General features: G+C 43.5%; 1 protein-coding gene across 1 annotated transcript in view; it reads left to right on the plus strand.

Moving 5' to 3' along the window:
* The first annotated feature begins 919 nt into the window (after positions 1–919).
* Positions 920–14990, plus strand: part of LOC119449682 (probable phospholipid-transporting ATPase IA) — a 108358-nt gene continuing 94287 nt past the window's right edge. The window contains exon 1 of the mRNA XM_049665398.1: positions 920–1045. Within this exon, the coding sequence (XP_049521355.1) occupies positions 1007–1045 (39 nt within the window). The 5' untranslated portion in view covers positions 920–1006. The remainder of the gene's footprint in view (positions 1046–14990) is intronic.

The raw sequence follows: 14990 nt of genomic DNA on the forward strand, positions 1-14990 counted from the left end.
ATTACTATTTTCTTTTATTTCTTTTCACTTGTGATCTTGGTGGATGATGACTCATAGCGGTACCATCAGCTTTGAGCACATTTATACTGATAATTGAGTTTCCGGCCTCGCTTTGCCTATACAGTTAGTTGTTCTTCTCGCGTGCATTCTATTCGCTACAGCAGATGCTGGCACACAGTGTGTGTGTGTGTGTGTGTGTGTGTGTGTGTGTGTGTGTGTGTGTGTGTGTGTGTGTGTGTGTGTGTGTGTGTGTGTGTGTGTGTGTGTGTGTGTGTGTGTGTGTGTGTGTGTGTGTGTGTGTGTGTGTTTTGTTCAGCACAGCTGCGCATTTGCGATTTGCTAAGTCCGCCGCAGGAGACCCCATTTCAAAATGGGCGCATACCTTGTCACCGACGCGACATCTCTTTTTACTTTTTTTTTTCTTCTATGCTTTCGTCGCGAAGCAGTTGGAGCACAGCTGCTGCTCATGCATAGAGGCAGGCATATACGTCGATATTGACTTGCTGAGCGCAGGCAGACATAACAATGAGGCCTTGCATCGCCCTTATTGTTTTCCTTGTTAAGTGAGACTACATGCAGAAACAAAGGTGCTCGCAAAACCAGGCACCGCGTGATCTCACCCCCCCCCGACACTAATATAGCACACCCCGACCAGAACACACGGGGTTTCCTGCCAACACAGCGTAAAGTCTAACGAGATAAGGATACGTCGCGCGTAGACAAACGATAGCTTATCGCTACACGCAAGGCGACGAGGGGGCGGGGTTTGTCAGATTCGCCTCTGCGAAGCCGGGCGACAGGCTGTGTCGCCACTTCGTCAAGACAGGATCCCCGCTGTCGCGAAACCGAACCGCTCGACGCAATACCGCGGTATAGATGTTGCGGGGTGGGGGAGGAGGGTGCGAGCACGCTGTACCCGTTGAGGTAATCACGTGAGCAGCAGCGTTTCTCTTAGCTCAGCGCGCGGCGAGTGTTTGCTTTTCCCGCGGCACACCCGAGCTGCGCGATGGCGCGCGACGTCACAGAGAATGCCGGACTGAATCAGGTGAGAGTTTTATCTGTCGCGATTGAAGGTCAATATGTTTTTTGGCTGTCAGCAGCGCGCTGCATGGCTCGTGGCAATCGTCCACTGGACGACCATTTCGCTTTCGGTCGATGTTGGAAGCGCTGATTAACTCGGAACTACGCTCGAAATTTTTTGGGGAACATTTGGCGAAGTCAACAGCGGCTTCGCGAGCGTCACACCGGGCGCATCTGTGCAACTACCGTATATGACCGCTCTGCCTCGCGCCCTATATTCCTCTGCTTTTGAGACGGAGTACACCGAAAACGAAATTTGTATAGGAAATTGTAACAACCCTCCGCGTATTGGGAGGTTGGCTGCTGCGACGTTATATTTGATGAAGTAGGGCTAACGAAGTGGAGTTTTGGTGGTGATGGCTTTGGTGGTGATACTATCGGAAGTACCCACCGTCGTGGCCTATGGCGTTGTACTGCCTGAGCGTGAGGTTGCGGGTTTGACGACCGCCCGCGGTGGTCGCATTCCGATGTGGGCAGAGCCTTAAAAAAAAAAAAGTACGCTCTTGAGCCGTGCTTTGGGTGCTCGTTAAAAAATACCCAGTTTTTTAATATTAATGTGGAGCACTACACTACGCCGTTCCTTGTAATCCTCTGTGTAGTTTTGGGACGTTAAACTTCAATTTTTGTTTTAAGTGGCAGAAATAGGCGGAGACGAGCATGGATGTCGTCGTTATGTCTTCTTTCATTCGCGTATATATATATATATATATATATATATGCGTTTAGAACGAGGTGACGTCGTAAACAGGCTCTGTGTAACTTACAAGTTATTATGATGGGACATATACGAACGGCAGCAGCAGCGTTAATAAGCGACATCCCGGAGTGCTCTTAAAGGTTGGCAATATAGTGGAGGGCATAGAGTTTCACACTATAAAACCTAGAGGGAAATGTAGCGCTGCTGCTCCGTGGTATGCAAGGGAATGCCGGTATATTGTGGATTCGGATTGGCATCGTTCTTGGAGAGGCAGAACGCCTTGAAGACGCGCCTGGCTAGCACCGTTCCGTCTGTCACAATGATTCTTTTCCTGATAAAACAGGACGTAAAACACTATATACTTTAGCTTTATTATTACACAAAAAAACATGTTTAATTTTGAGGACATACTATTGGATGCACACTTCTATGAAACGTAAAAAGTATCAGCTGGCCGCTAAAGTTGGAGGGCAGACGACAAGATTCTCGCTCGCTTTGGAACAACTTGTCGTCTGTTCTTGCTTTTCTTCGCTTGGTGCTTCATTGTAGGTAAGTAAACTTTATTGAGAGATGTAATATAGGTGAATGAAAGTCTTTTATATAGATTTTATTTTAAGAACGCGTTATTTGTGTAGCCATATCCACGTTTTAGACGAATCCTCGTTCAACACCAGCCAACACAAGCCTCGCAGACACATATCCCGTCATTCCCATGAGGGCACGGCAGCCCTTTAAGAAACTGGCATAGACGGTGGCGCCAGTTTACCCTCTAGGTGTTATAGTGAGAAACTCTATGGTGGAGGGCATAAATGAGGGTGACGGTGGGCAGTAATTTACTTTGCCCTCCGTAATTTTCTCTTGCTTTAGAAGTGACAGTGGATTATTTGATTTTGTGTTTTGCCGTCGAAAAGATGTGTCGTTCCGGCTCCTCTCTCTGTATCAAATCCGAACATGCATCTACCCTCGCAGTTTTGGTACCAAGTCGCAATCTATGAATTTTTCAGATTGCAGAATGACCGCCATGCCGCGCCTTGAGAAGCGCTATCACAAAGCTTCAATTACATCTGGGGATGGAAGCGCCCAAATGAATCGTGAAATTAAAATATTGCTTTCAAGCTTATTTTACAATCACCTTTATTATTTGCTTTTGATGTAGTCAGCCACTCGCTGCTTCTGATAGATTAACTTGGATATTGACTCGTCAGTTGTGAACCTCTTGCGCAGTTATCTTCAGTGGATGGTCAAACGTCTTCTTCTTACATTTTCAAGGGTCGGTATTAGGACCACTCCTTTTTTTAATTATTTGACGTTCTTTTGTGTTTTGCCGTCGAAAGATGTGTCGTTCCGGCTCCTCTCTCTGTATCATTCTGTGCCGTTGTGTAATCCGAACATGCATCTACCCTCGCAGTTTTGGTACCAAGTCGTCTTCCTCAATCTATGCGTCGGTCGTCTGAATGGCTCTTTAGATCCAACAGTCAGATTCCAGAAAAAGCAGCATATATAATCACCGCTTTGCAAACCTGGACATTGCACCCTGTATGCCTGTTGGATTGTTGGCGTTGCCCTCCCTTCGCGACCGAGTAATCGCGCTGACCTCCTGTTTCTCTTCAAACTCATTCACGTAACCTATCACGTGTCCCAACTTCTCAGCTGTGCATGTTCCGCATCCCACGCAAGATCACCAGAGAACATACCTTTCCATGTTCCTCTGTCATCACGAACACTCAACCGTCCACACGATGGTCTTTACAAGCGCTTGATATCCATAACTCCTTGATCGTTCTTTTCCGATCGTGAAATCATAATTGTTCAAGTGCCCTTCTCCTCCTTTTCTTTTGTATTTGCTTTGCGCTTTGTTTCGGTACTCTCTTCTTTTCACAATTTTATTTTTTCATTTATTTTTAAAGAATTCCCCTGCAGTGTTTTGTTTTGTTTTGTAATTTATGTTGCGCCAGCATTTTACAACCTTCGGGTTGTTCCTCACGTTAAATAAACTTTATTATTATTATTATTATTATTATTATTATTATTATTATTATTATTATTATTATTATTATTATTATTATTATTATTATTATTATTATTATTATTATTATTATTATTTCTCGCGTATATTTGTGGGACCAGCGGTCTGGGTATTTTCCTTGCGTGACATATTTTTCTCGACTGCAGCCTTCTCAATTTTGAGGGAAAGGATTTTGCGTTGATATCCCACATTCCAGTTCCGTTGTCCACGCGATTTCGAAAGTTTTCCATGGTTTAAGTTGCAGTATATACGAGTACGCGAACGTTAGCAGCGAGTAGCTCGACTGCTGGCGTGCTATAATGCATCCCATCGCAGCGTCACGTGACGCCTCTTGCGTCATCTGGCGCTCAACGAAACAACAGCGTCTTATTTTTCTGGTGGACTATTCATATTGCAAAGACAATTGAGCATCCGCCAGAGCACAAGTGCGGCAATACGCAACAATTACTTTCTTTTGTAACAAAACGCGAGAGCGCGGATTCTATCGTACAAAACATTTCATTTTTCTTTATTTCACTTTAGTGGCAAAGTATAGGAGGCCCAGAAAAATAGTGGAATGCATCCGAGACACTTAAGATGTATCGACTATTGTTGCAAATCATATGTAGTAAAAATAGAAAAAAAATGGCATCAAATGAACGCGTATACAGCCCTGTGTGATGCACCGGGTCCCTTTCACTACAAGGCGAACTCCAAGCGCATAAGGCACACTGCATGTTTCGAAATTTAAATGTCTTGGCGTGCATTCGTGCTAGGTGTCAACCGCACAAATACCAAATCTAAAATTCACAAAAAAAAGAGAAAAATGAAATACAATCACGGACAGAGATCCGTATCCAAATTGTGCATCATGTACGGACAAGGTTCCTGAGAAGGCATACAGAATGCCTTCGGCTATGCGGACAAACATGAAACTATTCGTAAATATAAAAATAATAAAAAATACAGAATTGCCAGCATTTCACGTTTATCGCTTTAATCAAAAGAATTATCATCAGTGTAGCGAGCATAATGCCGAAGTTGTCATATGTGTGCGTCCTCTATAGTTGTTAAAATAGAAAAGTATGCGCAACATTATTTCAGAACCAGTCCCAACATTTGCCACTTTTTTATCATTTATATAGGCAGTTTAGCAGTTAAGGAACGTGTGACTATTCATTCGATAAGTTATCTGTATTCTTTTTGCGAGTACTAGAGAGACAGAGAAAAACAGAAAAATTCTGCAGACATTTAAGACTGCTTACATGTGGAAATGCGAAAGCATTATACTGTCTGTATATATCTCGGATCGTCATGAAACTCGCTCATTTTATACACTCATGACCTGGCGCCACCCATGTCTGCGCCGTCACGTGCCCAATGCCGCACGCACTAGGCCATACCTTTACTCAGTCAGGTGGCTGCGACGTGACGTGTGCAACCAACCACGCACGCACTAGGCACACCTTTAGTAAGCCATAGAGTAACTGTAGTAAGCCGGAACCGTGGCGCCGCCCTGGCGTCGAGGAAGCGTACTCGTCCCGCACCCCGGAGTTCGATTCCAACCCAGTCCGAATGTACCAAATTTTCTTCTCAAAGCCATTAATTTACTTTGCTTAGAGGAAACTACCTGAGAAATGTGACGTCTTTCCGAGCATCTTTTGACGTGTTTTTACTCTTTGCGGTGTCGGCCATTTTTGCCACCATCTCTCGGTCACGCCGACGCCGACGGAGTTTCGCGTAATGGGGCGTATAATGCTTTCGCAATAATAGATACAGCTTTTTAATTAAATGCACTGAACATTACCGGCGTGTTTAACATGTAGCCGCCATGCTACGCAGCATGGGGAGAGGGATCGGGGACACAAAGGCACTAGGAAGAGGAGGGGGGGAGGGAAAGAAAAAAGAAAGAAGGGCAAGAAAATATATCGTCACGGTATGTACAAGTGAGACAAAGGGGATGGTGTTGATGTAAACAGAATGGAGATTGTCAATTAGGTCAATGTCTTGAAGGAAGGAGTAAAGAAAATTTAAAGCTTGACGTTGCTTTGAAGAAGAAGTCATATGACCTAGTATGCTTCCTAGCTCTAGTGGTTCTTGAAAGCCCGAGCCCATTCTACTGAAATAACGAGTCATAATTCGTCTCCCTAAGCTGGCAATTCCAACAAATTTTTTTTCCAACAAAGTTTCTAACCCACCACAGTTATCATAGTAAGAATTGATTATCAGTCGAAGACGGAACATGTGTCTATGTATTGATGAATGCTGCGTTTAGACGACGTCTCAAGAAGACGAGAAAGCTGGTGTTGTATTCTTGGAAACCTTCCTTAAACGTGCCATAAATTCATTGTTGAATCTAACCGATTTCATTGTTAATCGTATCAATCATTTCATTCTTCCTGATTGCCTCATTTATAAATATGCCTCATTTATACATATATATGTTTTTTCTTTCTTTTTCTGTGTTATATTAGAATGACTGTTTGCTGAATCGTCATGGATTTTACTCGCTTTATTTATTCATCAAAATTATGGATTTCAAAATTGATTCGCTTAGCACATAAGTGATGATGATTATGATTATAAAATGTATTTATTGTAGGATGGCTCGAAGGCATATTATGTGGAATACAAAGGGGAGAGGGGAGGAGAAATTAGAGCCGTCCTAGAAGCTGCGTGTCCATTGCAAAATCCAAGAGCGAGTCCAGAATGGCCCTGTCGGAATCCGCTAATCCAGTTGCCGGCCTAATCCACTCATCGTAGGACGTATGTAAAATTTGCACGACTTTAGCCAATTCCCGTGAGTGGGTATGTTGTTGCCTGACAAAAATGTTAAGGTCTTCATCATCATCATCAGCGCCTGCCCCCCTGTGCCCAATTTGTGGAGAAGATAAGACGACCTATAGCACTTTTTCTTATTCTATCGCAGTTTTACATCCATAAGGGGGAAAAATTTTAGAAGCGTGGTTGAGCCAACTTGGTATAAATTTTTCCATTCCCGACATTCTTTCTCTCGAAGCCTCCTCTCTTGGACACTGTCATAGGAATGCTTGCTCAATTGTGGAGGAAATTTATTTGCTTCAAGACGATTTTCTTGACAAATTCTTCAGTATTTTTCATTCATTTGTTATAGAATATTTCTCTGTTTGTAGTAATAATACAACTTAATAATACGCCATCAGTGAAGGAATGTGAAACGAAACAAAACGGATTTCATACGCTGTCGGTCGAGTGAAGAAAGTCATCCTGACGAAGCGACATGCTGGATTCCTTTTCGCGTGGGCGAATTTCTTCGCCATTTCCGATGGGACAGAGTTCGTGGAGTACATTCACTTACATTTCTTCCTTTCTTTCTTTCTTTCTTTCTTTCTTGCTTTCTTTCTTTCTTTCTTTCTTTCTTTCTTTCTTTCTTTCTTTCTTTCTTTCTTTCTTTCTTTCTTTCTTTCTTTTTATTTATTTATTTATTTAATTTCCTTTGTGCGCGTGTGGGTGTAGACATCTGCGGGCAGCTAGATCTGCTTTCAAAGCGAAGCTTTCTTCGTAAACCCTCCCAGACAAACTTTGCTGACCATGGCTGCTGATGGCTGCTGTCTCTCCTAATGGCTAACTCGCACAAAAATAAAACAACTGCGTGCACGATGGCGGGATCGAACCTCCGTCACACAACACAACAGCCGAATGATTTAACCATTACGCTACAGTCTCCATTTTTCTTTTTTTTTTTTTTTACTGACGCAGCATAACAACATTAAAGAAGCCTTAATGTGTCGTCAGCCGAGGCAAGGCTGGCGAACTTCCGCGATCAAGATAAAACTTTTCTCATACATTCGCATAGTTTTGTTATTCTGTGCAAATCTTTAAGTATGTGTTGTTGGTGCACGTAAACTCCATGCGAGTTCTCTAGTGTTACACTGTACGATCAGGCCGCAATTGTCCAATAGTTGTCTCGTGCCATCGCCATAGTTGTTTGCCGATGAGTGGCGTGTACGCCGTCGCGCAGCACGTGCCAGAGCGCGTGCACGCGAGAGCACGTGAGCGCGCGGCCAGCTGCCATTATACAACAGACGCAGGAGAAATTGACGAATGATAGTCAACCTTCCGCATAGTCTTCCGCATCGTACTTGTCTGTGGTTACACCTATCCTCGCCATCCTTCCCTTTGACAAACACGTACCAAACATCGCCGTATTCCTTGAGGCATCACTCCTATATACGACGTCTCACAGTGTGCATTCGTATGAACTGCATTCCGGCATAGCTTAAGTTATGAACGGTGTAGTACATAAACATGACATTAAAGTTGTGACCTTTGCGGTGCATAAACATATAAATTGCACGAGATTGCACGTTGCATAGAATGACAATAAACACAATCGTGCGCATCGTGTCAGTTAGTTTTGTAGCATTTAATTGACCGCCACAGGATAGCCTCGCCTCATATAGATTCCAACCTGTGCTTTGGATCTGCATAATTTCTCATATTCTCCAGGAATCCACTAGAACATGACAGTGTGTACTGTGACAGTGTCTATATATCATGAATGCAACCAATATGTCGCATCACTGGATGTCGGTTACGAGCCCTGTTCATATCCCCTTCAGGGATGGTGCACATGTTTGTGTACACGAATTGTTTTTGTTATTTCTGTCAGTTTGGTAACAAGGAAGAAATCATCGACGTTGAACTTCGGGTAAACTTAGCCGTCTGTGTACCCACCGTGGCTACATTTCGCTTCGGTATGCTGGGAATTGTATGAAACGACCGCTTTGCTGAAGGCTCTGTTTGACGCGCCTCGTTCCGTCAGCAATGACACACGGATAGCTTTACTGCGGCAGCAGTTAGGTGCTCGAAACTTGGTTCGCCTTGTCCGTCCATTCCGTTACGCTGACCGTTGTCGTCATCGACGTTATGTGCTCGTCGTCAGGCTACCTCGTCACCTCTAGCTTCACCATCGTCATAAGGTGAAGAAAAATAAAACTTCACCCACACTGCCACCACTGAGATTCGAACTCAATTCATAGCATCAATGAACATTTGTGAATCGGGCGCCCGAACCACAGCGCCATCGTGCGGCTTTTTCATCTTTATTGCATGGAAGTGACAGCAACTCTGCTCGATTAGTGCAAAGTGTTTGCGTTCCACAAGTACTCTGAGAGCGGTGGCGTCTGTGCATGTGTTTCGGAGGCCAGAACAAGCAGTACTGTAGGATGATATTATGTGCATAACATAAAAGTTGTTCTTGACAAGATGACGGTGTGCTGGAGGGCAATTATTCGTCGTCGTGCTCGTGAAAACAGCGTCGGCGGCACAAAAGAGGTGTACATGACAATGATAATCATCAACCTCAGACATGGCGCATACGCATAATAGAGGATACGCCAATAATCAGGTGGTTGGTGAAAAAACGACGTCGAAAATATAGACAGCGTCAAGGCAAACAGCCACGTCGCAAAGACAACGCCACATAGCTTTTTACATAGTATAGTAAGACTCATAAGATTCGCAGCCACCACGTGTCCGATTTAACAGTGCTGCCAATGTACAGGGCAAAAAAAAAAAAAAGAGTATGCCGAATCAACGCACACGTCGAAATCTATGTGAAGCGAAGATTTAGTAAAGCGGGTAATTCAATGCTTTAGAAGTAACGGTGATGCGTACAATTTTGTTCACTTCCATCCTATGCAACTTGTAATCTCATGGAATGTTTATCTTTATCCATGACAAAGGTCACAACCTTATTGTCATGGAATTTTCATGTTTATGCACTGCATCGTTCGCAAGCTATGCGAAATGCAAGCTACAAATCAAGTGGATTCACAGTGTGAGACGTATACGCAGTCACAGTGATGTCAGAAGGACGAAGACAATGTATGAAGCTCGTCGAGAGAATGGTGATGACAGGTGTGTGTGCACAGACAAGTACAACACCTATATCAAGCAACAGTTGGGGATTCTGTACCTCTTGTGTCACAGTGAGACATACCCATTCTGAAGGATTGGCCAAGATTGGGCACACCCCCAGTGGCACATACCGAATGGCTAAATCATAGACAGCAAAGTAAATCAAAGATTGTGTGAAATATATTGCACCATTCGATTAACAGATCGGTGTGCTTTAGAGATGCCTATGAGTCGACATTATATGTCTAGGTTTTATGTAGGAAGTTATCTGTTAGCTCTTCGGCGCCCGTTCCTGCGTTGAGCGTCGGCGTGCCTCGGCGTAACCGAGCGAGCGAGCACAGCGAAGGATGAAAGAGGGAACGTGGAGACCAGCGGGGGAGGAGGGGGGGGGAGTGAAAGACGACTACATCAAAGAGCACGAAGAGGAACGCATCATTGGACTTCAACGGCGAAGCGGTGGCGGCGGCTGCGCTGACTCGAACCGGAAACAGCTAACAGACGGCGCATCCCAGAATCCCTCGCTATTTTACGGGTCACTTATTCTATAGGATTCCGCGAGCGGCCAAAATGCATCCGACTCTTATCTCCCTTCAGTGGATTTTTACATTAGAGTTTGGATTTAACTAAATCGCCGCCCGCCACATCCGGACTTCAGTAGTCTTCGCGTAACACACTATCGCGACAGCGACGTTGAATACTGGTCGTTGTGCCATGTGCCCGCAAACCGATCGCTATACGCTAATAACCCTAAACGCCTGCAGGCCCGCGGGCCCAGGGGCTGCTAGGGTTAGCGTATAGCGATCGGTATATCGATGACCATTCCACAGCGCTAATGACGTGCGACACTTGTGCGTGAAAACAAAATAACTAAATGCACTTTTGTGCGTCCCACACTTTGTTTCGCTCAGGACTCTGTTTTTGGCGCGCGGTTACATGCATGGTATTGTATGTATTGCCGGCGCGCGCTGCATCACGGATGCGGAAAAAAAGAATTTATGTGTTTATGTACTATCACGAGTTAGTCGGTCAAGGACGATGGTCTTAGAGATTAAGGATAACACACTGAACTGTAAACATCGGAGACTCCAAGCTCACGTGGCAGCGGCGTTGCTTTGTTTGTTCTTGTCTCGCTCCCGTGGCACTGTGTCTAGATAGCTTGTTCCTGTTAACTGACGCCTCAGTTTCAGTTGGACTGATTTAAACATGATCATACACGATATGGTAGCCAGCGAGATGGTTACGAGAGCATGTAGGATTATTTTCATTTTTCTTTCATTTTACAAAAATACAACTTCATGCACTTTCCAAGTTGCAGGTGTACGATGACTGCACAGCAAGCAACCTCAGGCTGAAGAGGCACTGAGCGACACATTGATTATATTGTTTAAATGCTTCAGTAATTTGTGCGCTTCTTTTGTTCTCATTTCTCAGCCGTTCAGTTCCGTCGCAACATTCATCGGACGGCCGTGAATAAGCTCATCAATGTGTAAAAAGGAAAGAAAAAAGTGTGTGTGTGTGTGTGTGTGTGTGTGTGTGTGTGTGTGTGTGTGTGTGTGTGTGTGTGTGTGTGTGTGTGTGTGTGTGTGTGTGTGTGTGTGTGTGTGTGTGTGTGTGTGTGTGTGTGTGTGTGTGTGTGTGTTTGTGTGCGTGTGCGTGCGTGCGTGCGTGCGTGCGTGCGTGCGTGTGTGCGTGTGTGTGTGTGTGTGTGTGTGTGTGTGTGTGTGTGTGTGTGTGTGTGTGTGTGTGTGTGTGTGTGTGTGTGTGTGTGTGTGTGTAAAAGGGGGGGGGGGTGAACAGCAACACTATGAGAAAGCATGTGGGGTCCCCCAGGGCCAGAAATGTTGTGAATCCCTGCCATATAGTTATAGAATATTGTATCCGTGACTGTCTTCTTTGTTGGTTGTCGTTGAAACTTCTGCTTGTACACGTGGTTATTTTCTTTCTTGACTGTCACTCAAAAGTCCGTTTGTGTGCAGTATGGACGTTTTGTGGCATGTTCATTTCTGTTTGTAGCTTTTGAGGACTGTGTTTTCGCGTATCCTTTAACTTCATTGTCAAGACTTGTTGATATCTGTTATTTTGATATGTTCTCTTAACGGTTTATTGAACTTCTCTTTATCCCCGAACACATTACGAGAAAATTACCAACACCAAACCCAGTGGAAGGGGCAAAGAAAGCTTCGCTTTAAATTTAAAGCAGCTTGTTGTCAAATCTCGCAGGCATCACTACGTCATCTCGTTCGTTGTGTTTTTTGCCTCAAAGTTAATTAATTCCTGCCCCGGGACCTTTCAAGCCACTCACGGAGACTGAAAGGCAAGAAGTTTTTAGCGCAACAACTGCCTCATCACCGACGACTTCAACATTGATTTGCACTAACGCCGAACTTTTAAAATGGCATAAGTAAACTTTATGCTTAAAGGTCATCTCAAATGTCACGTTTCCAACACGTCGAGCATTCATACTGAATTATGGAAACCTAAAGTATGACCGTCTTACAGAACTTCTCGAAGCTTATTACACTGACCACAAGGCAACCTCACCATGATAACACACAAAAGAAACGAAAATAAACATGATGCAGCAAGAGTGTCTGAATCAAATACTGCCTCAAAAAAAAAAAAAAATGCGTAAGCTTCTGGGCAAACAGCAGCGAACATTAAGTTCCATTATAAGCTATACAGAGCATTATACCGAATAAGGAAGCTATACAAAACATGAACGTGATGTACCCAAAGGTATCTTAATCAAATACTTTGAAATGATACAAAGTTGCACCGCCTTGAACAACAAAAAATATATATAGAAAAGCCTTCGGACAGACAGCGGGGAAACATACGTTTTTATTTGAATTGAGTAAATGTAGTCAACATGGAAATCAAGACTCTGAGAGTAATAAATAGTCTGTCCATGTATTTCGAATTTTACAACATGCATTGTTTAACTATACAGAAAGGAAATTGCGCACATCACGGATGATATAAAGTCGCAACGTATTATATTTATCTAAATAACACTATTCATTCTCTAACATCGCATAATTTATAATTATCATTTAGATATATAACATTTTTTTTCAAATTCTTACGTTAAGTTAGCACGTTATTCTTCCACGGCACACCTCCTCCTTCTCCTCCTCCTTCCCACCAACAACCCTTTAAGCGCTGGCTTGTCGGCCATTCCCAAGCGCAGTTATTTGAGGAAAAAGTAAACAAGTGAAAAGGAAGACAGTGAAGCAACCGCTGAACTCTTCTGTCTATCTTTCTCGTAATGCCTGCAACTAGCATTTAAACTAGTGCATGTACCTCGAGCGGGTAATAGATTTTTTATATTATATTTTTTTTAACTCTACGTGTCTGACTGTACCATAAACATATATCTAATTATTCTGTAATTGTGAAGACTCATTAGAATTAATGCACAAACCTATTGTCACCTTTGCGAATCAGCCAAAATATCGTTGTGAATTCGCCCACGTGTCTTCAAGACGTGATGTATATACGTGGCCTCTCGCACTGCAGTTGTGCATCAGGGGGTTGACAATTCAGGAAGTTCTTCGTTCGTAAGTTCTCTTTTCCATGGGCCGGCCTCCTTGGCTAATGATGCGGCCAAACAACATCAGGATTGGCTGAAACTTTCTTTTACGAACAAGTGTGACGGAAGAGATTTTTGTGAAGACCGGACTTCACATGCATTTACGAGGAAAAAAAAGAAGAAAAGCTTCGCATAGTGTGTGTTGAAGCGCTTTACCTGAGGACAGACTCGCGTGATCCATTGCTAAAGCCCAAATGTTTGTTTGTTTGTTTGTTTGTTTGTTTGTTTGTTTGTTTGTTTGTTTGTTTGTTTGTTTGTTTGTTTGTTTGTTTGTTTGTTGTTTGTTTGTTTGTTCCTTCTTTTTTGAATATGGGCCCAAAATGTCACGCCAGACATACGCCGCACCCTGACTTTCCATTATTTTTATTACTTGTTCATTTTTATGACGAGGCCAGGCGACGCATATCACGACACCACTGTCAGCCGCAGAACTGCTACAATATTTCAATATTTCCTTTCCTTTCTCTGACATCCGTCGAACGTTCAGTGCTTGCAAACGTGTTCGTCGACAAAGGGCCAAACGACCGATTTCACCACAAAAGCTCTGAAACGCGTCCCCTGACGCTTCGTCGATGCAGAGCTGCTTTGGGTTTTGGCGCTCAGACGAAAAGCCACTGCAGTAATGTTTGAAAGCGCAGATGGCGCGGAGTTTCTCGCACTTTCAATTTTCTCTTTGCGTGCTTCACTGGCTTGAAAGAAGAACCGACGCTAGCGGTTGTTCGCCCCCAATCAGCGCCCGCAGCTGCCGCAATTGTGTCGAAATGCGGTTCTGTCCAAAAAAAGAAAAGCGAAAAGAAACTTGGTCTTTGATTCGAGCGCTGTCTGCGCAGCTATGCTATTAGGCTTTTTTTTTTAATTTTCATGAGAGAGGCATTCCAACATTCAGAGTTCTCGAAACGGCTGGCGCTGTATAAAACACAAGAGTACTCCGCTTACACATCGAAACGTAGCGTCTCCACAACGGCGTCGCTGTTGTGGGATATTTCATGAATGCAAATGCATTCTCTTCGTTGTATATTTCATGAATTCCAATGTATTCTTCTTCTGATATATATACTTCATGAATGCCGACGCATGATATATAATGCTGTAACTATGACCAATTATTATTTTTTATTTATTTATTTTTCTACGAATGACATTGGAGTCGAGAAGCGCATTTGTCACCATCTGCCAAGTCGTGAACGGCAACTTTGCGATACCCTTGAAAAAATAAAGTATATATATATATATATATATATATATATATATATTTCCCCATCACGTTGTACACATTTGTGTGCGAGACTTGGTTTCGCCAATCCTCTGCACAGGTGGTTAAGAAAAAAAGTCAAACAGGCACATTTAGCTCCTGTAAAACCGAACCCCTTGCATACTCAGTAAGTCTCCATTTCACTTCAAACGTGCTTCGTATTGTTACAGACGACGACTTTGTTGGAGGCGTCGTCTGACGCGACGTTGATGACCGAGTTCCGCCAATGGTAGCGAAAGAACAATTTTTTTTTCTTTCTCCTAATCCTTGCAGTCAATAATTCGCTTGTTGGTATGCTTCGAGCTGGTGATTCATTTTTTAATGAAAAAGAAAAAAAAATTCATGAATGCACATTAAATAGGTATTTCGTTAATCTGCGATTATGATGACCCATTAGAATGCGCACATGGCATCATCCTATACCGCCTTGACTTCCTTGCGATTGAGTCTCCAATTTCGTGAA

Source organism: Dermacentor silvarum, chromosome 4 (assembly GCF_013339745.2).
Source record: "Dermacentor silvarum isolate Dsil-2018 chromosome 4, BIME_Dsil_1.4, whole genome shotgun sequence".
Taxonomy (NCBI): Eukaryota; Metazoa; Arthropoda; class Arachnida; order Ixodida; family Ixodidae; genus Dermacentor; species Dermacentor silvarum.